At 48.2% G+C, this 26,366-nt stretch overlaps 1 protein-coding gene across 1 annotated transcript in view; it reads left to right on the forward strand.

Moving 5' to 3' along the window:
• Positions 1 to 3,039: 3,039 nt before the first annotated feature.
• pkhd1l1.1 (PKHD1 like 1, tandem duplicate 1) overlaps positions 3,040 to 26,366 on the forward strand; it is a gene marked incomplete at both ends in the record, with an annotated part of 67,589 nt that continues 44,262 nt past the window's right edge. The window contains 17 exons of the mRNA XM_079259251.1: positions 3,040 to 3,094; positions 3,185 to 3,262; positions 12,621 to 12,765; positions 12,842 to 12,950; positions 13,042 to 13,099; positions 13,180 to 13,273; positions 15,928 to 15,981; positions 16,273 to 16,346; positions 16,426 to 16,468; positions 16,538 to 16,608; positions 16,691 to 16,801; positions 17,806 to 17,904; positions 22,600 to 22,865; positions 22,953 to 23,044; positions 23,127 to 23,286; positions 24,637 to 24,772; positions 24,860 to 25,003. Coding sequence (XP_079115377.1) covers positions 3,040 to 3,094; positions 3,185 to 3,262; positions 12,621 to 12,765; positions 12,842 to 12,950; positions 13,042 to 13,099; positions 13,180 to 13,273; positions 15,928 to 15,981; positions 16,273 to 16,346; positions 16,426 to 16,468; positions 16,538 to 16,608; positions 16,691 to 16,801; positions 17,806 to 17,904; positions 22,600 to 22,865; positions 22,953 to 23,044; positions 23,127 to 23,286; positions 24,637 to 24,772; positions 24,860 to 25,003 — 1,789 coding nt within the window. The remainder of the gene's footprint in view (positions 3,095 to 3,184; positions 3,263 to 12,620; positions 12,766 to 12,841; positions 12,951 to 13,041; positions 13,100 to 13,179; positions 13,274 to 15,927; positions 15,982 to 16,272; positions 16,347 to 16,425; positions 16,469 to 16,537; positions 16,609 to 16,690; positions 16,802 to 17,805; positions 17,905 to 22,599; positions 22,866 to 22,952; positions 23,045 to 23,126; positions 23,287 to 24,636; positions 24,773 to 24,859; positions 25,004 to 26,366) is intronic.

The raw sequence follows: 26,366 nt of genomic DNA on the forward strand, positions 1-26,366 counted from the left end.
TGATCCGGATGCTGTGACGTTCCCACGTCTTGCGTCACGCAACCTGCGGGACAACACGCCGGCTTTGGTTCCGTTTTTCACCCATTTCAGCCTGATGGGGGTTATTTCTGTTTCCTCTGTCATCATGCGCGTGGGCTGCGTGTGCGTGTCTCATCGGCACGCGGCAGAGTTCAGAAGGTTTTTCTGCAGGTGTGGTGCGTTCAGGTTCTGGACCTGGTCTCAGTGTCTCCAGGTTCCGGACCTGGTCTCAGAGTCTCCAGGTTCCAGACCTGGTCTCAGTGTCTCCAGGTTCCGGACCTGGTCCCAGAGTCTCCAGGTTCCGGACCTGGTCTCAGAGTCTCCAGGTTCCGGACCTGGTCCCAGAGTCTCCAGGTTCCGGACCTGGTCCCAGAGTCTCCAGGTTCCGGACCTGGTCTCAGTGTCTCCAGGTTCCGGACCTGGTCCCAGAGTCTCCAGGTTCCGGATCTGGTCTCAGTGTCTCCAGGTTCCGGACCTGGTCTCAGAGTCTCCAGGTTCCGGACCTGGTCCCAGAGTCTCCAGGTTCCGGACCTGGTCTCAGTGTCTCCAGGTTCCGGACCTGGTCCCAGAGTCTCCAGGTTCCGGACCTGGTCTCAGTGTCTCCAGGTTCCGGACCTGGTCTCAGAGTCTCCAGGTTCCGGACCTGGTCTCAGAGTCTCCAGGTTCTGGACCAGATCTCAGTGTTTACCACTCAGCGGACAGAACCATCTGAGTTTTTGTCGGGAATTCTTTCCTGCAGGAATTTTTTGCTCCAGACCGGAAGTCTGCCAGACTGGTCGTCATGGTAACGGACAGACAGAAAGCGGTGAATCGTGATCATAACCGATGATCGACGGTAAAATACTCGATCCACGGGGTTAACAGAAGAAGTCCGAGGACTGACCCCTGAGGGACTCCACGGGTTCAGATCCACATCTGCTGATAAAACAACTCCAGTCTTCCAAACAGGACCAGAACCAGTAAGGGACCAGTTAAGGACCAGTCCGGGACCAGTTAAGGACCAGTCCGGGATGTCCAACCCAGTTCTCCAGCCTGGTCAGCAGGATCCTGTGATGACATCACTGATCTGAACCTCTTTCTGAGCAACGCTGATGCAACGAGGGGAGTCTTCAAATAGTCTTCCAGGCTGAAATTCGGTCACTTCCTGTTTTGTTTTTTTTTCTTTTTTCAGAAAGTGTGGCAGAATTTCCCAAAATAAACGCATGACCGTGTTTCAGACGGGGAGGTGGGATGTAGCCTCCCCGCTGGGGGGGGGCAGTGAGTCATGGATGAACTGGATCATCCTTCTCTGCATGAAATGTTGTTTCTGTGATATGCCGATATACTCTCTACAACATCAAGAGAATCAGACGTACCTGACAGAACACATGACTCAGCTTCTGGTTCAGGCTCTGGTCATCTCACTTATCGATTACTGCAGTTCCCTACTGGCAGGTCTGCCTGCATGCGGGTTAAACCTCTGCAGATGATCCAGAACCAGCAGCGTGTCTGGTTTTCAACCAACCCAAATGACCTCATGTCACTCCGCTGCTAATCGCTCTTCACTGGCTTCCAGTTGCAGCACGCATCAAATTTAAAGCTTTGCTTCTGTCTTACAAAACAATAACTGAAACGGCTCCCGTCTACCTTCACTCCCTAATCCAGACCTACACTCCCTCTCCACAGCTACGTTCCACCAGTGAAAGACGCCTCGTGTTACCACCAATACGTGGGACTAAATCACCAGCCAGACTCTTTTCCTCTGTTGTTCCACGATGGTGGAATGATCTCCCAAACTCGGTCCGCTCTGCAGAGTCCCTGTCTACTTTAAAGAGCAAGCTGAAGACTCAGCTCTTCAAGGAGAACTTCAACACTTAGTTTAGCTGTATTTATTGGAAAGTGGGAGAACTTAGCCCAGTTCTTTGCAACAAACTTCATGGTATTAATTCTTTGTATTATAACATGATATTAACATATATTTATATGTCATGTGATATTATGGGGTGGGAAGGGAGTAAACAACAACAAAAAACAAAAACAAAAAACAAAACCAAAGAAACAAAAAAAGCCTGTAGCACTTCATGGAAGGACCTGCGTCCAACTGGACAGTCCACCAGCACCTTCCTACCATGTCCTCTACTGTTTGATTTCCTGCTTGTGTTGTTCTCACTCATATGTAAGTCGCTTTGGATAAAAGCGTCTGCTAAATGACTGTAGAATAGAATAGAATAGAATAGAATAGAATACAATACAATACAATACAATATATATTAATAACTGCACACACCTACAACGTTCCTGTCTACATGTTTTGTTTTAATGATATAAATCAAGATATTTCAATCAGAAACTGCTGAGGAGAAAAAAAAAGCTGAAATAAAGTTCAAATGAAAAACAGATTAATCCCAGATGGGAATTAAAAAGCATGATATTAAAACAACTTTTACTTTTCAGTGTTGGAAGAATTTCACATTTTAGGGAGAAAAAAGAAGAAAGAAAAAAAAGCTTTTCTTCATCATCATCTTCTTTCACTTCCGCGGCTCTTTCATCAGATTCGGACTCCAGATTCCCGTCATGAAGCTGGACTTGCGGCTCCTTCCTACTCAGTTTCCCTCCCAGGAGCAGTTCTGCTCTGAGTCCTGCTGGTCCGGTCTCTGGTGGGCTGGTCCCAGTCTCCTCCCAGCAGGTCCAGGTGGGAGGCGGGACCCGGGGACCTTATAAAGATCCGGAGCACCTCTCTGGCTCCAGACAGCTGCTCTGCGAGGGAGCAGGTGTAGAGGAGGACCTTCTTTACGTCACTCAGCAGGTGAGTTTTCTGCGTTTTAAACTTGCATTTAATGAAAAATGACGTAAACAGGTGTTTATTTACGTCATAAGATAAATGACAAATGAATTTATTTCATTCTGGGACTTTCATTGCTTAAAGACAGCGTAAAATAGTCCGTTTAAAGAGGTGTGACGAGGCTTTGCGACCCCCCCCCCCCCCCCCCCCCCCCCCCCTCTCCCCCCAGAGCTCGCGCAGCCACGTGCAGGTGAGGCGGGATGGAGACGTCGGTGAGGCTGGCGGCTCTGCTCGCTGCTTTCTGCTGCTTCTGCGGTGAGAAACAGGAAAAGGTTTCATCAGCAGCGGCTGGTCGGATGAAAGATAAGTTTTCTTCTCTAAATGTGGGTTTCTCTTTGCTTTCAGGTGCGCAGAAGGTTCGATATGTTTCCCCACATATTGGAAGCTCCAACGGAGCAACACGACTCACCATCATCGGAGAAGGTAGGAAAACCAGCAATGTTCCTCCTGCAGGCTGGACAGTCAGGCCAAACCTGCCAAGTTCTGGGTTTTAAAAGGAGGGAAATTCTCCAGAAAGATGGAGATTTAAATGCGGGAAAGGTGCGGGTGAAATGGGTAGAAAACGGAATTTTCCAGCCAAAACGGGATAGTTAAAGTGCTCTGCATACACATGAAATGCGTAAAGATGAATCCATCAACAACACAAAGCTAAACATGAGTCAATAAAAATTAATGAAAAGAAGTCCCAGGACTCGTTGGTGGACACCAGCAGTGAGGGATGCTGTCAAGCTGAAGAAGGAGTCCTATCAGGCCTTCTTGGCCTGTGGGACTCTGGAGGCAGCTGATGGGTACCGACGGGCTAAGCGGCATGCGGCTTCGGCCGTTGCCGAGGCAAAAACTCGGGCATGGGAGGAGTTCGGCGAGGCCATGGAGAAAGACTTCCGGACGGCTTCGAGGAGATTCTGGTTCCACCATCCGGCGGCTCAGGGGGGGGAAGCAGTGCTCCATCAATACTGTGTACAGTGGAGGTGGGGAGCTGCTGACCTCAACTCGGGACGTTGTGGGTCGGTGGAGGGAATACTTCGAAGACCTCCTCAATCCTACCAACACGGCTTCCCATGAGGGAGCAGAGCTGGTGGACTCAGGGGTGGACTCTCCTATCTCTGGGGCTGAAGTCGCTGAGGTGGTCAAAAAGCTCCTTGGCGGCAAGGCCCCGGGGGTGGATGAGATCCGCCCGGAGTTCCTTAAGGCTCTGGATGCTATGGGGCTGTCCTGGCTGACACGCCTCTGCAGCATCGCGTGGACATCGGGGGCAGTACCGCTGGACTGGCAGACCAGGGTGGTGGTCCCCCTTTTTAAGAAGGGGGACCGGAGGGTGTGTTCCAATTACAGGGGAATCACACTCCTCAGCCTCCCTGGTAAGGTCTATTCAGGGGTCCTGGAGAGGAGGGTCCGCCGGATAGTCGAATCCCGGATTGAGGAGGAGCAGTGTGGTTTTCGTCCTGGTCGCGGAACAGTGGACCAGCTCTATACCCTCTCTGGGGTCCTGGAGGGGGCATGGGAGTTTGCCCAACCAGTCTACATGTGCTTTGTGGACCTGGAGAAGGCATTCGACCGTGTCCCCCGGGGGCTCCTGTGGGGGGTACTCCGGGAGTATGGGGTACCGGACCCCCTTGTACGAGCTGTCCGGTCCCTGTACGACAGGTGTCAGAGCTTGGTCCGCATTGCCGGTAGTAAGTCGGATCCGTTTCCGGTGAGGGTTGGACTCCGCCAAGGCTGCCCTTTATCACCGATTCTGTTCATAACTTATATGGACAGAATTTCTAGGCGCAGCCGAGGGGTTGAGGGGATCCGACTTGGTGGCCTCAGGATTGGGTCCCTGCTTTTTGCGGATGACGTGGTCCTGTTGGCTTCATCTGGTCGTGATCTCCAGCTCTCGCTTGAGCGATTCGCAGCCGAGTGTGAATTTGAGAGATTTTGCTCCATAATGACGAATGAGAATCTACCGTTCCACCTCATCATGATGAGAATCTCCCGTTCCACCTCATCATGAGAATCTCCTGTTCCACCTCATCACCATGAGAATCTCCCGTTCCACCTCATCATGATAAGAATCTCCCGTTCCACCTCATCACCATGAGAATCTCCCGTTCCACCTCATCACCATGAGAATCTCCCGTTCCACCTCATCATGATGAGAATCTCCCGTTCCACCTCATCACCATGAGAATCTCCTGTTCCACCTCATCACCATGAGAATGTCCCGTTCCACCTCATCATGAGAATCTCCTGTTCCACCTCATCACCATGAGAATCTCCCGTTCCACCTCATCACCATGAGAATGTCCCGTTCCACCTCATCATGATGAGAATCTCCCGTTCCATCTCATCACCATGAGAATCTCCTGTTCCACCTCATCACCATGAGAATGTCCCGTTCCACCTCATCATGAGAATCTCCTGTTCCACCTCATCACCATGAGAATCTCCCGTTCCACCTCATCACCATGAGAATGTCCCGTTCCACCTCATCACCATGAGAATCTCCTGTTCCACCTCATCACCATGAGAATGTCCCGTTCCACCTCATCATGAGAATCTCCTGTTCCACCTCATCACCATGAGAATCTCCTGTTCCACCTCATCATGATGAGAATCTCCCGTTCCACTTCATCACCATGAGAATCTCCCGTTCCACTTCATCACCATGAGAATCTCCCGTTCCACCCCATCAGAATGAGAATCTCCCGTTCCACCCCATCATGATGAGAATCTCTCGTTCCACCTCATCACCATGAGAATCTCCCGTTCCACCTCATCATGATGAGAATCTCCCATTCCACCTCATCACCATGAGAATCTCCCATTCCACCTCCTCACCATGAGAATCTCCCGTTCCACCTCATCATGATGAGAATCTCCCGTTCCACCTCATCACCATGAGAATCTCCCGTTCCACCTCATCACCATGAGAATCTCCCGTTCCACCTCATCACCATGAGAATCTCCCGTTCCACCTCATCATGATGAGAATCTCCCGTTCCACCTCATCACCATGAGAATCTCCTGTTCCACCTCATCACCATGAGAATGTCCCGTTCCACCTCATCATGAGAATCTCCTGTTCCACCTCATCACCATGAGAATCTCCCGTTCCACCTCATCACCATGAGAATGTCCCGTTCCACCTCATCATGATGAGAATCTCCCGTTCCACCTCATCACCATGAGAATCTCCTGTTCCACCTCATCACCATGAGAATGTCCCGTTCCACCTCACCATGAGAATCTCCTGTTCCACCTCATCATGATGAGAATCTCCCGTTCCACTTCATCACCATGAGAATCTCCCGTTCCACTTCATCATCATGAGAATCTCCCGTTCCACCCCATCAGAATGAGAATCTCCCGTTCCACCCCATCATGTTGAGAATCTCTCGTTCCACCTCATCACCATGAGAATCTCCCGTTCCACCTCATCATGATGAGAATCTCCCATTCCACCTCATCACCATGAGAATCTCCCATTCCACCTCATCACCATGAGAATCTCCTGTTCCACCTCATCATGATGAGAATCTCCCGTTCCACCCCATCAGGATGAGAATCTCTCGTTCCACCCCATCAGGATGAGAATCTCCCGTTCCACCCCATCAGGATGAGAATCTCTCGTTCCACCCCATCAGGATGAGAATCTCCCGTTCCACCTCATCATGAGAATCTCCTGTTCCACCTCATCACCATGAGAATCTCCCGTTCCACCCCATCAGGATGAGAATCTCCCGTTCCACCACATCACCATGAGAATCTCCCGTTCCACCCCATCAGGATGAGAATCTCCCGTTCCACCTCATCATGAGAATCTCCTGTTCCACCTCATCACCATGAGAATGTCCCGTTCCACCCCATCAGGATGAGAATCTCCTGTTCCACCTCATCACCATGAAAATCTCCCGTTCCACCTCATCACCATGAGAATCTCCCGTTTCACCACATCATGATGAGAATCTCCCCTTCCACCTCATCATGATGAGAATCTCCTGTTCCACCTCATCACCATGAGAATCTCCCATTCCACCTCATCACCATGAGAATCTCCCGTTCACCTCATCACCATGAGAATCTCCCGTTCCACCTCATCACCATGAGAATCTCCCGTTCCACCTCATCATGAGAATCTCCTGTTCCACTTCATCACCATGAGAATCTCCCGTTCCACCTCATCATGATGAGAATCTCCCGTTCCACCCCATCAGGATGAGAATCTCCTGTTCCACCTCATCATGATGAGAATCTCCCATTCCACCTCATCACCATGAGAATCTCCCATTCCACCTCATCACCATGAGAATTTCCCGTTCCACCTCATCATGATGAGAATCTCCCGTTCCACCCCATCAGGATGAGAATCTCCTGTTCCACCCCATCAGGATGAGAATCTCCCGTTCCACCTCATCATGAGAATCTCCTGTTCCACCTCATCACCATGAGAATCTCCCGTTCCACCCCATCAGGATGAGAATCTCCTGTTCCACCCCATCATGATGAGAATCTCCCGTTCCACCTCATCACCATGAAAATCTCCCGTTCCACCTCATCACCATGAGAATCTCCTGTTTCACCACATCATGATGAGAATCTCCCCTTCCACCTCATCATGATGAGAATCTCCCGTTCCACCTCATCACCATGAGAATCTCCCATTCCACCACATCACCATGAGAATCTCCCGTTCACCTCATCACCATGAGAATCTCCTGTTCCACCTCATCACCATGAGAATCTCCCGTTCCACCCCATCAGGATGAGAATCTCCTGTTCCACCCCATCATGATGAGAATCTCCCGTTCCACCTCATCACCATGAAAATCTCCCGTTCCACCCCATCACCATGAGAATCTCCCGTTTCACCACATCATGATGAGAATCTCCCCTTCCACCTCATCATGATGAGAATCTCCCGTTCCACCTCATCACCATGAGAATCTCCCATTCCACCACATTACCATGAGAATCTCCCGTTCACCTCATCACCATGAGAATCTCCCGTTCCACCTCATCATGAGAATCTCCTGTTCCACCTCATCACCATGAGAATCTCCCGTTCCACCCCATCAGGATGAGAATCTCCTGTTCCACCCCATCATGATGAGAATCTCCCGTTCCACCTCATCACCATGAAAATCTCCCGTTCCACCTCATCACCATGAGAATCTCCCGTTTCACCACATCATGATGAGAATCTCCCCTTCCACCTCATCATGATGAGAATCTCCCGTTCCACCTCATCACCATGAGAATCTCCCATTCCACCACATCACCATGAGAATCTCCCGTTCACCTCATCACCATGAGAATCTCCCGTTCACCTCATCACCATGAGAATCTCCCGTTCCACCCCATCAGGATGAGAATCTCCTGTTCCACCCCATCATGATGAGAATCTCCCGTTCCACCTCATCACCATGAAAATCTCCCGTTCCACCTCATCACCATGAGAATCTCCCGTTTCACCACATCATGATGAGAATCTCCCGTTCCACCTCATCACCATGAGAATCTCCCATTCCACCACATCACCATGAGAATCTCCCGTTCACCTCATCACCATGAGAATCTCCCGTTCCACCTCATCATGAGAATTTCCTGTTCCACTTCATCACCATGAGAATCTCCCGTTCCACCTCATCATGATGAGAATCTCCCGTTCCACCCCATCAGGATGAGAATCTCCCGTTCCACCTCATCATGATGAGAATCTCCCATTCCACCTCATCACCATGAGAATCTCCCATTCCACCTCATCACCATGAGAATCTCCCGTTCCACCTCATCATGATGAGAATCTCCCGTTCCACCCCATCAGGATGAGAATCTCCTGTTCCACCTCATCACCATGAGAATCTCCCGTTCCACCTCATCATGATGAGAATCTCCCGTTCCACCCCATCAGGATGAGAATCTCCTGTTCCACCCCATCAGGATGAGAATCTCCCGTTCCACCTCATCATGAGAATCTCCTGTTCCACCTCATCACCATGAGAATCTCCCGTTCCACTTCATCACCATGAGAATCTCCCGTTCCACCCCATCAGAATGAGAATCTCTCGTTCCACCTCATCACCATGAGAATCTCCCGTTCCACCTCATCATGATGAGAATCTCCCATTCCACCTCATCACCATGAGAATCTCCCATTCCACCTCATCACCATGAGAATCTCCTGTTCCACCTCATCATGATGAGAATCTCCCGTTCCACCTCATCACCATGAGAATCTCCCGTTCCACCTCATCACCATGAGAATCTCCCGTTCCACCTCATCACCATGAGAATCTCCCGTTCCACCTCATCATGATGAGAATCTCCCGTTCCACCTCATCACCATGAGAATCTCCTGTTCCACCTCATCACCATGAGAATGTCCCGTTCCACCTCATCATGAGAATCTCCTGTTCCACCTCATCACCATGAGAATCTCCCGTTCCACCTCATCACCATGAGAATGTCCCGTTCCACCTCATCATGATGAGAATCTCCCGTTCCACCTCATCACCATGAGAATCTCCTGTTCCACCTCATCACCATGAGAATCTCCCGTTCCACCTCACCATGAGAATCTCCTGTTCCACCTCATCATGATGAGAATCTCCCGTTCCACTTCATCACCATGAGAATCTCCCGTTCCACTTCATCACCATGAGAATCTCCCGTTCCACCCCATCAGAATGAGAATCTCCCGTTCCACCCCATCATGATGAGAATCTCTCGTTCCACCTCATCACCATGAGAATCTCCCGTTCCACCTCATCATGATGAGAATCTCCCATTCCACCTCATCACCATGAGAATCTCCCATTCCACCTCATCACCATGAGAATCTCCTGTTCCACCTCATCATGATGAGAATCTCCCGTTCCACCTCATCACCATGAGAATCTCCCGTTCCACCCCATCAGGATGAGAATCTCTCGTTCCACCCCATCAGGATGAGAATCTCCCGTTCCACCTCATCATGAGAATCTCCTGTTCCACCTCATCACCATGAGAATCTCCCGTTCCACCTCATCAGGATGAGAATCTCCCGTTCCACCCCATCAGGATGAGAATCTCCTGTTCCACCTCATCATGATGAGAATCTCCCATTCCACCTCATCACCATGAGAATCTCCCATTCCACCTCATCACCATGAGAATCTCCCGTTCCACCCCATCAGGATGAGAATCTCCTGTTCCACCCCATCATGATGAGAATCTCCCGTTCCACCTCATCACCATGAGAATCTCCCGTTTCACCACATCATGATGAGAATCTCCCCTTCCACCTCATCATGATGAGAATCTCCCGTTCCACCTCATCACCATGAGAATCTCCCATTCCACCACATCACCATGAGAATCTCCCGTTCACCTCATCACCATGAGAATCTCCTGTTCCACCTCATCACCATGAGAATCTCCCGTTCCACCCCATCAGGATGAGAATCTCCTGTTCCACCCCATCATGATGAGAATCTCCCGTTCCACCTCATCACCATGAAAATCTCCCGTTCCACCTCATCACCATGAGAATCTCCCGTTTCACCACATCATGATGAGAATCTCCCCTTCCACCTCATCATGATGAGAATCTCCCGTTCCACCTCATCACCATGAGAATCTCCCATTCCACCACATCACCATGAGAATCTCCCGTTCACCTCATCACCATGAGAATCTCCCGTTCCACCTCATCATGAGAATTTCCTGTTCCACTTCATCACCATGAGAATCTCCCGTTCCACCTCATCATGATGAGAATCTCCCGTTCCACCCCATCAGGATTAGAATCTCCCGTTCCACCTCATCATGATGAGAATCTCCCATTCCACCTCATCACCATGAGAATCTCCCATTCCACCTCATCACCATGAGAATCTCCCGTTCCACCTCATCATGATGAGAATCTCCCGTTCCACCCCATCAGGATGAGAATCTCCTGTTCCACCTCATCACCATGAGAATCTCCCGTTCCACCTCATCATGATGAGAATCTCCCGTTCCACCCCATCAGGATGAGAATCTCCTGTTCCACCCCATCAGGATGAGAATCTCCCGTTCCACCTCATCATGAGAATCTCCTGTTCCACCTCATCACCATGAGAATCTCCCGTTTCACCCCACCAGGATGAGAATCTCCCGTTCCACCTCATCACCATGAGAATCTCCCGTTCCACCCCATCAGGATGAGAATCTCCCGTTCCACCTCATCATGAGAATCTCCTGTTCCACCTCATCACCATGAGAATCTCCCGTTCCATCCCATCAGGATGAGAATCTCCCGTTCCACCCCATCATGATGAGAATCTCCCATTCCACCTCATCACCATGAAAATCTCCCGTTCCACCTTATCACCATGAGAATCTCCCGTTTCACCACATCATGATGAGAATCTCCCCTTCCACTTCATCATGATGAGAATCTCCCGTTCCACCTCATCACCATGAGAATCTCCCGTTCACCTCATCACCATGAGAATCTCCCGTTCCACCTCATCACCATGAGAATCTCCCGTTCCACCTCATCATGATGAGAATCTCCCATTCCACCTCATCACCATGAGAATCTCCCATTCCACCTCATCACCATGAGAATCTCCCGTTCCACCTCATCATGATGAGAATCTCCCGTTCCACCTCATCATGAGAATCTCCCGTTCCACCACATCATGATGAGGATCTTCCGTTCCACCACATCATGATGAGAATCTCCCGTTCCACCACATCTTGATGAGAATCTCCCGTTCCACCTCATCATGATGAGAATCTCCCGTTCCACCTCATCACCATGAGAATCTCCCGTTCCACCTCATCACCATGAGAATCTCCGTTCCACCTCATCATGATGAGAATCTCCCCTTCCACCTCATCATGATGAGAATCTCCCGTTCCACCTCATCATGATGAGAATCTCCCGTTCCACCTCATCACCATGAGAATCTCCGTTCCACCTCATCATGATGAGAATCTCGCCTTCCACCTCATCATGATGAGAATCTCCCGTTCCACCTCATCACCATGAGAATCTCTCGTTCCACCTCATCATGATGAGAATCTCCCGTTCCACCTCACCACCATGAGAATCTCCCGTACCACCTCATCACCATGAGAATCTCCCGTTCCACCTCATCATGATGAGAATCTCCTGTTCCACCTCATCATGATGAGAATCTCCCGTTCCACCTCATCATGAGAATCTCCCGTTCCACCACATCATGATGAGGATCTTCCGTTCCACCACATCATGATGAGAATCTCCCGTTCCACCACATCTTGATGAGAATCTCCCGTTCCACCTCATCATGATGAGAATCTCCCGTTCCACCTCATCACCATGAGAATCTCCCGTTCCACCTCATCACCATGAGAATCTCCGTTCCACCTCATCATGATGAGAATCTCCCCTTCCACCTCATCATGATGAGAATCTCCCGTTCCACCTCATCATGATGAGAATCTCCCGTTCCACCTCATCACCATGAGAATCTCCGTTCCACCTCATCATGATGAGAATCTCGCCTTCCACCTCATCATGATGAGAATCTCCCGTTCCACCTCATCACCATGAGAATCTCTCGTTCCACCTCATCATGATGAGAATCTCCCGTTCCACCTCACCACCATGAGAATCTCCCGTTCCACCTCATCATGATGAGAATCTCCTGTTCCACCTCATCATGATGAGAATCTCCCGTTCCACCCGATCCAGCATCAGAGTTGTCTGTGTTGGTTGACTCGAACCTGGATCTACAAGCATGCGTTAGTTTTTATATCTTTCATCATTGTGGCTTTCCTTTGTCAGGTTTTGCTCAAGAGCAACAGTTTCAGCTGAACCCCACAGACGACACGTTTGGAAACCGCGTGACCCTGGTGTCGGACACCTTGTCGGTCCCCTGCGATGTGGAGAGAGACTCGACGCATGCCAACCAGATCTTGTGTTACACCAGGTATGCCAGCATCCTGGCTTTTTAAAGGCCACATCGGTGACGTCACCGTGTAATACAACCGTTCTGTCCACTGCAGAGCGATGCCATATGGTCAGTATGTGGTCCACGTCAGCGTGGATGGAGTCCCCGTTCCTGACAGCAACATATGTAACGGGAATTATAAACCCTACCACTGCAGCTTCTATGTAAGTTGACCACAAGTTAACCAGCTTTTACCAGTCATGTTTGGGATTCCCCGGTTTCCTCTGGCTTCATGTTTGCTGTGACTCTCCTCAGTCTGTGGAGTATCGCACACCTACCATCTCCTCCCTGAGTCCAGTCAGTGGCCCTCCAGGTACAGTGCGAACAGACTGCGGGAAAGTGGCTGAGTTCTGTTTAAACCTTCATGTTTAACCCACTTGGAACCTTCTGCAGGCACACTGGTGACGCTGCAAGGGCAGATTTACTCTGACGTGTATGGAAGCAACACGGATGTGAGCTCAAACGGCCTCAACGTTCGTTTTGTCAGGTATGAAGATGCAATAAAATTTGTGAAGTTTACGCATCACCAAGGAAACGGAGTCTTGCAAAGGACTGAAACTAGTGGGCAGTGCTGATTTCAGAGTTGTCCTCTGTGTCTTGACATCGGTTGATAGCAGTTACTGTCGGTTATACAACTTAACACTGCCCCCTGTGGTTTCCGGTGGTGTTGCTTCATTTTCTGCATCAAGCGACAGTTAGCTAAGCCTCTCGAAACGGACCAAATACCACATGGAGATAGACAAAACTGCCCATCCGTCTGCGTATCCATCATCTGAGTACAGTATAAATGGGCCATTTTAGAAGAGAACTGCAGGATGACACATTTAATATGCGACACAAAACGTTTGAGACCCATTGATTTATAAACATAATTCTATTGCAACATATAATATATATATATATATATATATATATATATATATATATATATATATATATATATATATATATATATATATCTACATATATATATATATATATATCTACATATATATATATCTATATCTATATCTATATAGATATATCTATATCTATATCTATATAGATATATCTATATCTATATAGATATATATATATGTATATGTATATATATTTATAAACATAACTCTATTGCAACATATATATATATATATATATATATATATATATATAATATGTTGCAATAGAGTTGTGTTTATAAATCAATGGGCTGCAACTAGCGATTATTTTAATAGTCGACTAATCTGTAAATAATTTTTTTCGATTAGCTGATTATCCACGATTATTTCTGTCCCGCCCACCATCTGTGCTTCCAGTTGACGCAGCTCTATTTACAGGTTCCAGTATGTTTTACCCCACTCTCTCCATCTGCATCAAATGAATGTCCCCCTGATTCCCAGTCAGTCCCAACATAATGTCCTTTAGTAAGTTAACAAAAACTCCTGAACCAGTTGAATCATAAATTTAAGCTTAACATCTTTCTACTAATTTATTCTGAAATATCCTAACTTAGCTATAGTGTCATATCCAAGCTGGACAGAATTTGCCTCGAAAGGAAAACAGGATAAAGAAAATATTTCAGCATCTTAAATTTGGTAGAATTGCATTGAAATGGTTATTTACATCTTGAAAAAGCCTGTTTTGTAGGTAAACAAGGACCAGAATCCTTTAAAACATTCCTGAATCCAAACGGTGATCTGGACCACCACCAGAATTAAATCCCTTCTTCCTTTTCACATTTCCAACAACTCCTGAAAACTTCATGAAAATCTCTCCATAACTTTCTGAGTTATCTTGAACACAAACAAATAAACGGCGGTAAAAACAGAAGCTCTTTGGCAGAGGTAACAGCAGCACATCGCTACTCGCTAATGCTAACTTTAGCTAATGCTAACTTTAGCTAATGCTGACTTTAGCTAATGCTGACTTTAGCTTATGCTAACTTTAGCTAATGCTAACTTTGCCATCCGGAACGCTGGAAACCATGACTCCGGGGTGGTTTCCTTCTAGATGCTCATGCATGACCGTCGTGCTGCCGTGGTACGCCGACTCTGCGTGTCAGACGACACATTTCACCTGTTTGACACTTTGTTTAGCGTGAAATATCCCCAAACTTTGAAAACAGGTTGCGCCGTCATTTTCTTTTTCGTTGGTTAATCAAAATGACAATACTGCCCCCAGCACTTCCTGTGGTGCTTTGCATCGTTTGCTTGGTGTTTAGAGTTTTTATACTGTATGAAAAGCCGTGGCTGGTAAACGGCGTTAAGTCGCCTGGAGCAGCGTTTTATTAGCAAAGCCGTTGCGGCGTTTATTTTATTTATTTATTTATTTTTCAACCTGTCCTGTCCAGCATCTCAGCAGACAGAACAACAATCTGTGCGCCATATTTTTCCCAGACAGATTTTCTCTGTTAGGGGAGACATCTCATGTCTATAGCTGCCCTTCATAACCTGAATATTTTATTATTATTCTTATTTATTAATGTTTTTTGTAATCATCATCAGTCTTGATATGGCCGTGCTGGACCTGGCAGGGAAAGAGGAAAAAAAGAAGTTGAAGGGAAAAAAAGAGAGAAAAAAGAAAGGCGTGTCTAAGCTGCTAAAGTCACAGTATTCGCAAAACAAAATAAACTACTACAGTCCTGCAATACAACATCATATAAGTAGAATAGTGACAATATTCGGAACAAAAAAAAAAAAGAATAAATAAATGAGTGCCCGTATCAAAGTCGTCCGTCCATCCATCCATCCATCCATCCATCCATCCATCCATCTTCTACAACTTCTCCGGGTTTGGTTCACGGGGGCAGCAGCCTAACCAGGGAAGCCCAGACTTCCCTCTCCCCAGCCACATTTGCCAACTCTGCGGGGGGATCCCGAGGCGTTCCCAGGCCAGCCGAGAGATGTAATCCCTCCAGCGTGTCCTGGGTCTTCCCCGGGGTCTCCTCCCAGAGGGACGTGCCTGGAACACCTCACCAGGGAGGTCCAGGAGGCATCCTGACCAGATGCCTGCTGGACGCCGTCACGGGCATTTATAACGCGACACGTCGACAATGAAATTTCCCGTCAATGAATTTTCATTATCAGCGTTGTCGACAAGTCGTTGCAGCCTCATTACATATGTAATGTTGGGGTGAATTTTTCTTGCTGTGTGCATTTTCAGATCTTTCATGGGGGGGATGCCGTGTGACCTGCTGAAACCAGAGTCGGATGATTTGTGAGTAACTCAATCACGTTTTATCGTCCTGTTCAAACGCAACTGAACTGCAGCCCAGATTCACCAAAGTGATTTTATTCATGGAATCCCAACAAAACAAACCAATTGAAACAGAATTTACCTGCATCAGGTGTGTTACAGAAGCTTTATTTGATTGACCTTTATTAATTGTCCTTTTTTGTTTATTAATTGTCTCTTTTACATAACAGACCTGTTTATCTAAACCGAATATTTTATATTTATGTAAATATAGATGAAAATTGTTTAGTTCCATGTTTTGTTTTGTAAAAGGTATAACCTGCAGCTTAATTCTGAGACGTCTCACTGGGGCCACATGAGCTGCAAGATGACGGGGACGTACGTCGGTATGACCACCTTTTAGATGTTCTCACAGAAAGCAGATTTTCTGAACTTCCATTTACTGACGCTGTTTTCCTCCACCAGGACACCACAACCTGAGCTACATCCTGGACGCTGACTTTGGAAGGTAAGATGTCAGAACGACTTCTGGTCAACTCATTGGCGATGATGTGATCATTGTTGGGCTTTTCTTCAGGAGTTTACCCGATAAGAAACTGTTCTGGGTTTCGTCGCTGGGCAAGCTGTCCATGTTCCAGACGTTTGCAGGTACGGAGGGAAGACATGCCACACTTTTCCAACACAGATCCGGTCTTCTAACGCTGAAATATCCGCTGTGTCTCCTGCTCAGAGGTGACGGGAGTCTCTCCGTCCAACGGCAGCATCATGGGAGGAACTCTGCTGACCGTCCACGGCCGCTTCTTCGACCAAACCGACCGTCCGGCGCGCGTTCTGGTTGGAGGTAACTATTCACAGCGCGGCACATTGTGTTCGAAATGACAAGATCAGATTATGCATCTCCACGAAACTCGTCTACGCTTCGATAGATCTGCAGGTCACGCAGTGGTGATAATCCTTTCAAGCCGACACAATGAGTGCATACTTTAAACAAAGCGCGGCGTTGTCATACAGCCAGAAAACAAATCCTCCGGAGACAAACAGACAATGATGCAGCGCGTCCTGTCAGAACGTCTCAGGAGACCTTTAACACGCTGTCGACTTGGAGTTACCCGTATTTGATAATGAAAGACCTTTCATGTTGAAGCTGCGTGCATATTTATGACAAAGCAAAGTATGGAGGGAATGTTTCAGGTGTAACACGACTTGCCGTCCAGCGAGAAGGCGGACATGTTTACGGGCTTTGAGCGCAGAAGAGAGCACCGTTTTGCCGACTTGGTGTCCCGCTCAGCGAGCGAGATGCCACGCGAAGAATAAGAACGTTTAAATAAAGCAAAAAGAAGTCAAAAGACCTGAAAGTTTTAAAGCAAAAAAGAGAAATAAACATTTTGAGGTTTCTTCTGGTTAGACGTCAGGTGAGGCGGCGGGAATCAAACTGTCGGGCGCCAGACAAGAGTAAAAATGATTTACCAGGAATGTCGAGATGGAAACAATAATACAGAGATAGATTTATGAAATGACTTGGTTAGATTTACATGAAAAGACAGTTTAACCCCTCAGTCGCCTGAAAGACTTGTTTTGCCATCAAACCGCCTCAGTTTAGCTGCAGGACGGAGGATCTCTGATAGTTTGATGCCGACACCGTTTCTCAACCTGTTGCTGGATTATTTCATTCCTCCACCTTAAATCAGGATATTTCATGATGTGAGACACGTTAAAACCTTTTGCACAAGCAGCAGATCATGTAAAGAACATTTACATCCAGTTAAAACATGAGAGGATTGTGTGAAGGTTAAAAAGGACATTTTCCTTTGAATCTACTGCTGATTTCTAATGTTTATCTCCCAGGTCTGCCATGTGAAGTGCAGAGCGTGAGCGACGACAGGATAACCTGCAGGACTGCTGAACGCCCGATCAACAACAACGACAACACGACGGTGTACCCGGGTGAGAACAGGCCGTCTCCTTCACACCTTTTGTCTCCTGCTGTGATGCAAGCAGTTGTTTGTCTTCATCCATCTTAAAGCTCCATTTAAGTCGTTATCTGAGCAGCAAATGGAGCAGAAAGAATGTAAAGTATCAGTGTTTGTACTCAGCAACAGAGAGGTTGTTTTCCTGTCAGTTCATCACGCAGTTTGATGAGCTGTCGACTGGAACAGATAATCTGTTATCTGTCTGAACGCACCCAAACCGGTTCTGCCAGAGGCCAGATGCAGACACGGCTTTTCATTTCATCCAACAAAAGGACCAAAAATAAACACTCCAATCATTCCTGAGATGGAATTCTCTTCATCACCTCAATTAAAGTGTTTCAGGACGATTAATGTCAAGATATTTTCATTGCGAGGAGACGCCGAGTTTCATGTTTCACACGTTTGTGTCATTAAAGTAGTAAAAAATCGATACCGATCATTTCTGATATCACATTTTAATCCCAATATCAGCTGATAATATCAGATGGTGAGCCCTCCCGTGGGCTCACCATCTGCGGGAGGAGCCGTAGGGGTCGGGTGCAATGTGAGCTGGGCGGCAGCAAGAGGCGGGGACCCTGGCGGTCCGATCCCCGGCTGCAGAAGCTGGCTCTAGGGACGTGGAACGTCACCTCTCTGGTGGGGAAGGAGCCTGAGCTTGTGCGCGAGGTTGAGCGGTTCCGGCTAGATATAGTTGGACTCACCTCGACGCATGGCTTGGGCTCTGGAATCAGTACCCTCGAGAGGGGCTGGACCTTCTTCCACTCTGGAGTTGCTCATGGTGAGAGGCGCCGAGCAGGTGTGGGCGTTCTCATCAGCCCCCAGCTTGGTGCCTGCACGTTGGGGTTTACCCTGGTGGATGAAAGGGTAGTTTCCCTCCGCCTCCGGGTGGGGGGACGGGTCCTGACTGTTGTCTGTGCTTATGCACCGAACAGCAGTTCAGAGTACCCACCCTTTCTGGAGTCCTTGGAGGGAGTGCTGGAGGGTGCTCCTTCTGGGGACTCCATTGTTCTGCTGGGGGACTTCAATGCTCACGTGGGCAATGACAGTGAGACCTGGAGGGGAGTGATTGGGAGGCATGGTCCCCCCCCTCTGAACCCAAATGGTGTTTTGTTATTGGACTTCTGTGCTCGTCATGGATTGTCCATAACGAATGTCCATATGTACACCTGGCATCAGGATTCCCTGGGCCGCAGTTCAATGATCGACTTTGTAGTCGTATCGTCGGACCTGCAGCCACATGCCTTGGACACTCGGGTGAAGAGGGGGGCGGAGCTGTCAACTGATCACCACCTGATGGTGAGTTGGCTCAGATGGTGGGGGAGGAAGCCGGTCAGATCTGGCAGGCCCAAACGTGTTGTGAGGGTCTGCTGGGAACGCCTGGCTGAGTCCCCCGTCAGAGCAAGCTTCAACTCCCACCTTCAGCAGAGCTTCGAACATGTCCCGAGTGAGGCGGGGGACATTGAGTCCGAATGGGCTGTGTTCCGTGCCTCTATTGCTGAGGCGGCCGGCCGGAGCTGTGGCTGTAAGGTCGTTGGTGCCTGTCGTGGCGGTAATCCCAGGACTCGTTGGTGGACACCAGCAGTGAGGGATGCCGTCAAGCTGAAGAAGGAGTCCTATCGAGCCTTCTTGGCCTGTGGGACTCTGGAGGCAGCTGATGGGTACCGGCGGGCTAAGCGGCATGCGGCTTCGGCTGTTGCCGAGGCAAAAATTCGGGCATGGGAGGAGTTCGGCGAGGCCATGGAGAAAGACTTCCGGACGGCTTCGAGGAGATTCTGGTCCACCATCCGGCGGCTCAGGAGGGGGAAACAGTGCTCCATCAATACTGTGTACAGTGGAGATGGGGAGCTGCTGACCTCAACTCGGGACGTTGTGGGTCAGTGGAGGGAATACTTCGAAGACCTCCTCAATCCTACCAACATGTCTTCCCATGAGGGAGCAGAGCTGGTGGACTCAGGGGTGGACTCTCCTATCTCTGGGGCTGAAGTCGCTGAGGTGGTCAAAAAGCTCCTTGGCAGCAAGGCCCCGGGGGGGGGGGTGGATGAGATCCGCCCGGAGTTCCTTAAGGCTCTGGATGCTGTGGGGCTGTCCTGGCTGACACGCCTCTGCAGCATCGCGTGGACATCGGGGGCAGTACCGCTGGATTGGCAGACTGGGGTGGTGGTCCCCCTTTTTAAGAAGGGGGACCGGAGGGTGTGTTCCAATTACAGGGGAATCACACTCCTCAGCCTCCCTGGTAAGGTCTATTCAGGGGTCCTGGAGAGGAGGGTCCGCCGGATAGTCGAATCCCGGATTGAGGAGGAGCAGTGTGGTTTTCGTCCTGGTCGCGGAACAGTGGACCAGCTCTATACCCTCTCTGGGGTCCTGGAGGGGGCATGGGAGTTCGCCCAACCAGTCTACATGTGCTTTGTGGACCTAGAGAAGGCATTCGACCGTGTCCCCCGGGGGCTCCTGTGGGGGGTACTCCGGGAGTATGGGGTACCGGACCACCTTGTACGAGCTGTCCGGTCCCTGTACGACAGGTGTCAGAGCTTGGTCCGCATTGCCGGTAGTAAGTCGGATCCGTTTCCGGTGAGGGTTGGACTCCGCCAAGGCTGCCCTTTATCACCGATTCTGTTCATAACTTATATGGACAGAATTTCTAGGCGCAGCCGAGGTGTTGAGGGGATCCGACTTGGTGGCCTCAGGATTGGGTCCCTGCTTTTTGCGGATGACGTGGTCCTGTTGGCTTCATCTGGTCGTGATCTCCAGCTCTCGCTTGAGCGATTCGCGGCCGAGTGTGAAGCGGCTGGGATGAGAATCAGCACCTCAAAATCTGAGACCATGGTCCTCTGCCGGAATAGGGTGGATTGTCCTCTACGGGTCGGGAGTCAGGTCCTGCCTCAAGTGGAGGAGTTTAAATATCTCGGGGTCTTGTTCACGAGTGAGGGAAGGATGGAGCGCGAGATCGACAGATGGATCGGTGCGGCGTCTGCAGTAATGCAGACTCTGCGCTGGTCTGTCGTGGTGAAGAAGGAGCTGAGCCAGAAGGTGAAGCTCTCGATTTACCAGTCGATCTACGTTCCTACCCTCACCTATGGTTATGAGCTGTGGGTCGTGACCGAAAGAACGAGATCTCGTATACAGGCGGCTGAAATGAGTTTCCTCCGCAGGGTGGCCGGGCTCTCCCTTAGAGATAGGGTGAGGAGCTCGGTCATCCGGGAGGAGAACAGAGTAGAGCCGCTGCTCCTTCGCATCGAGAGGAACCAGTTGAGGTGGCTCGGGCATCTGGTCAGGATGCCTCCTGGACGCCTCCCTGGTGAGGTGTTCCAGGCACGTCCCTCTGGGAGGAGACCCCGGGGAAGACCCAGGACACGCTGGAGGGATTATATCTCTCGGCTGGCCTGGGAACGCCTCGGGATCCCCCCCGCAGAGTTGGCAAATGTGGCTGGGGAGAGGGAAGTCTGGGCTTCCCTGCTTAGGCTGCTGCCCCCGCGACCCGACCCTGGATAAGCGGCAGAAGATGGATGGATGGATGGATGAAATATCAGTCATTAATATGCACATGTGATAAACGTGTAAAATTGTGTGATTTTGGAAAGTTTTCACGGGATCCACATGTAAATTACATCTAAATTACATGTAAATTGGTTGATGTGTGACTCGCATGTCACATGTGAACGATTCAATTCACATTAAATTTGTAAGAAAATTACACATTTGTACATGGACAAATGTACAATTTTGGAAGGATTTCATATTTTCCACATGGGAAGAACGTGAATCATGTGCAAATTGTTCCAAGAATACATATTTGCACACGTGGTTCACATGTGATTTTCATGTGACAGATTACATGTGGTTTGTCAAATTAGTTTTTTTTTTTTTCTTCACGTGCCGACCACATGATTCACATTATTCACATGTGAGTCACATGTGAAGGATTACATTCACATGAAGTTGTTCTAAAATATGCTAATGTGGTTGAAATGTGTATATACATTTGGTTCAGATCTGTTTCACATGTTCTTCACACGTGGATCACATGAAAACGTTCCAAAAACACACTTTTGCACATGTGGTTCACATGTGATTTACATGTGACATGATACATGGGGTTTGTCAAATATGCTTTTTATGTTTTTCACATGTGCCGACCACGTGATTCACATTATTCACATGTAAATGATTTCATTTACATGAAGTTATTCGAAAATGTGCACATGCGGTTTAAATGTGTTTCACATGTTCTTCAACATTAAAACATTCCAAAAACACATTTGCACATGTGTTAACATGTTGACATATAAACATGTATATATGTCAACATGAGATTGACATGTACACGTTTGGTCTGTGTTTTTGGCATTTAGTTGTTTGCAGCTTTTAAAACGCGACTTGCCGTCGTTGTAGCCTTACGCTTGTTTCGACGCTCCGTTCCGGCCGCTCCGTTTAAAATTGTGAAGAAAAAAATCCCAATATCCAATATTTCGATTCAATTTTCCCACCCCTAATGTACTCTTCCCTACACGCTACATGTGTATCTGCTTTATGCTGGTAAAGTCTGACCAAACAACGCCAGCTTGTCATTTAGCATCTGGTTAGCAGCGCTGCATTTACTGCCTTGTTTTTCTAAGTTTTCTGTCATTGTTTTCTATAAATACTTTATTTTGCTGCTCGCCTTTGTGTCCAGGTGGGAGAGGCTTGAAGATGGAGGTGTGGAACGACACCCGACCTCGTCACCTGACCGACATCTGGAGCTACGATGACAAAACATCTGGCTACTGGAGCCAGTGGATCGACGCGCTGCCACAGTCCTTTCCTAACGAGTTTAATTCATTCACCACTCGCTCCACGGGCTTCTTCGTGCCTCCGGCCAGCGGCAACTTCACCATTTACCTGCACTGTGACGACAGGTGTGAACTGTACCTCAGCAACTCGTCCCGACCAGAAGATAAGGTGAGTTTATTTCTGCACTTAGTTCAGTAATTTCACAAGAACTTTTTCCTTCCTGCCTCTGATATTATCCGTCTGTCTTCGCTTCAGGTTAAAGTTGCTTTCCAGCCGTATTACGTGAGCAACTTCTGGCGTCTGGAGTCACAGAAATCCCAGGTGTTGCCTCTGGAGGAAGGAAAACCGTAAGTCTGGCTGCATTTATTCACAGCAAACGTCAGTCAGCAGGAGGAACTGCGAACAAGACGTTTTATATTCTTTCTGCAGCTACTACATGGAGCTTCTGCACCAGGAATACGGCGGCAAAGCCCATGTCAACATCTTGTTATTCCAAGAGGAGAGTCCCTTCACTGCAGACCAGACAGACGACGCCGTCAATGAAGTTCAGAACATTGAGGCTGAATATGAAGCGTTTGATGAAGAGCAGGTACGGCGTGCAGATTCAGGAACATCTGGGATGCAAACCTCCGTCTCGACAAGCTCGCTTGTCTTTCCGTTGTTCAGGAACCTGATCGCATCTGGGTTATAACGTTTCTGTTGTTTTAATGATGAGACAGACATGATAAAATCCTGATTTTTATATCTGCAGCATCATCTGATAAAATCCCAGTTCAGGTCATGTGACATCAGCAGCGCCTGCATGCACTGCGATCTCCTCTAGGGAGGCCTGAAACTGAGGCATGTCGCCATTTTCTCACATACCTCCTAGGTAAAGTGTCAGTGGAGGACGGTGGCTTTTCAGTGTGGTTGTTTAAGCTTCTGGATCTGATCTAAATGAGTCCTGAACGCATCAGGGTTGGGTTAGTTGTACCTGTATGACATCATTCACATGGTGACACAAACATGCTACGAAAACAAAAAAATGTTAGAGTTCCAACAATAAAATAAAAATGCATCACAGACATAAAAGAGCAAAGTGCTACACGTCTATGAACAGATATTCTTTAAGCCAAAGAAACAAATACAAAAGCAGCAGCAACGAGTAGCCAAAAGGGCAAAAAAACTGCAGTTCCACCCTCATCCACTAGGGGACTGCAAGCTGGAAATTCTGCATAATTAGGGGCATGTCCTTTTGACTGACAGGTATCTGAAATCCTGCTGCTAGAAGGCAAAGTGAAGCACAATTGCAGATTTTAGCAGGCTAACAGCCACCTTAGCTTTAGCCTGCTGTTAGCTGGTTAGCTCAGTTAGCTCTTAGCTACAGGCAGGTCAGAGACTCCGCCCATTTTTTTAAAACTATACCCTATAAGCTGCAGACATAAAGACGTGGCGTTCTGAACGTGTCCGTGTGCTTTGTAGTAAAGAACTTTTTTGTTTAATCAGTTAACTATTGTTTAATTATTTGTATTTAAATTGAATTGTTCTTTAATGGAAAAGAAAAACAGCATAAATGTGAAATATTTAAGTCTTCAGTCTGGTTAAACTGGCGAAGAACCAGCTGTCCGCCGGAACTGAAACCATCATGTCTGGTTATGAAGGTGTGAAAAGAGTTAAAACTACACATGCAAGCTGAGCTGTGCTCAGACGGAATTCGCGTGCACGTTGTTTGTCATGTTTGATCATTTTCATTCAAAAACACATTTGCAAAAAGTTCCTCTCAAAGTGTTTAACTCAGTGAAAGCATGTCGTCGGATGAAGAGAAAATGTTGTAAAAGATTTTCCGAGCTGCTCTCAGGGACATTTTTTTGGCTACTTTGGTATAAAACTCACTTTTCTTCTCACCATTGGGCTTTTCGTGCTTTTGGATTAAACTGTCCCCACCTCCACCGCTACCCAGGTGGTTACCTTCAACTTGTGGCCCCTCGGCGTCACCGCGGTCAAAGAGGTGCAGCAGGTGAGCGTCAGCAGCGGTTGTGCCAGCCATCTTTGTGGAAGCACCTTCTTCAGCCTGAGCTACGGACTCGCCAGAACCGGTAACGGATGTGAACAAGCAGCCGCCTGTCAGGAGTAAAAAGCTGGTTTGATGGTTGGTTAACGGGTTTCGTTTCCGTGTCCTGTAGGGCCGATTCCCGTCAGCGCCTCGGCGGCACAGGTGGAAGCAGCTCTGAACGATCTGTGGTCCATCAAACCCGACACGGTCCAGGTCACCAAACAGGAAGATGGTCTGGGATCTCACTACAAAGTCACGTTCAACTCTCAGAGGGGTAAGCTGCCATACACATGTATACGATGGAACATTTAGGCTCGAAAGATGGAGAGAACATCACTTCCATATATTATGTAGCTGTAGACACTGAAATGTTCCGTGAAAGCACTGAGAACCGATAACAATCAGCAGCTAAAAGCTCATTCAGACTGTTTTTATCGCCAGTGCAGTTAAGAGAAACAATAGCTGCAAGTTTCTTCAGGCTCGACCAAGATTCGCCAAACAAGATGCAAAAGAAGCTAAAAATGCTGCTTGATGTTTGAAAAACATCATAAATTCTGCCGTGACATTGCCGTCTGGCCTCTAAAACCACATATACAGCAGCGCTCAGAGTTTTCCATCCAAAATCACTGGGTCCTTTTCTGTCAGCTGGGCGGTGACTCGGCGAGAAGCGATGACGCGACGGAGTCATAATGTCCGCTGAAAGCAGGAACGTTTTCTGAGGCTACAGCAGGCTTTCGGATCTGAATCCTGGTCCGATTGCTCGAAATGTCGCTTTCTTTGGGGTTTTTAGGTTTCAGACTCAGTCCGTCCACAATCGCAGATTTTGGTCCATTTCAGGCAGACCACATACAGAAAGCGGACTACAAGACAAAGTCTGGGTTCACCACAGCAACACCAGTAAACACAACCAGAACATACACGTACGTGGGATGATAGGCGGTTCTGGTCATCACAGTCCACTAAGACCTGATCCATCGGTCCGGCATAAAGTTATCTTCCTGTAACATCTTCCTGTTACGTCTTTTTGTTACACCTTCCTGTAAGGCGTTCCTGTTACGTCTTTTTGTTACACCTTCCTGTAAGGCGTTCCTGTTACGTCTTTTTGTTACACCTTCCTGTAAGGCGTTCCTGTTACGTCTTTTTGCTACACCTTCCTGTAAGGCGTTCCTGTTACGTCTTTTTGTTACACCTTCCTGTAAAGCGTTCCTGTTACATCTTTTTGTTACACCTTCCTTTAAGCTGTTCCTGTTACGCCTTCCTGTTACGTCTTTTTGTTACACCTTCCTTTAAGATGTTCCTGTTAGAGCTTCCTGTTATGTCTTCTTGTTACACCTTCCTTTAAGGTGTTCCTGTTACGTCTTTTTGTTACACCTTCCTGTAAGGCGTTCCTGTTACGTCTTTTTGTTACACCTTCCTGTAAGGCGTTCCTGTTACGTCTTTTTGTTACACCTTCCTGTAAGGCGTTCCTGTTACGTCTTTTTGTTACACCTTCCTGTAAGGCGTTCCTGTTACGTCTTTTTGTTACATCTTCCTTTAAGGCGTTCCTGTTACGCCTTCCTGTTACGTCTTTTTGTTACACCTTCCTTTAAGCTGTTCCTGTTACGCCTTCCTGTTACGTCTTTTTGTTACACCTTCCT

This window comes from Telmatherina bonti (assembly GCF_933228915.1).
Source record: "Telmatherina bonti genome assembly, chromosome: 19".
Lineage (NCBI taxonomy): Eukaryota > Metazoa > Chordata > Actinopteri > Atheriniformes > Telmatherinidae > Telmatherina > Telmatherina bonti.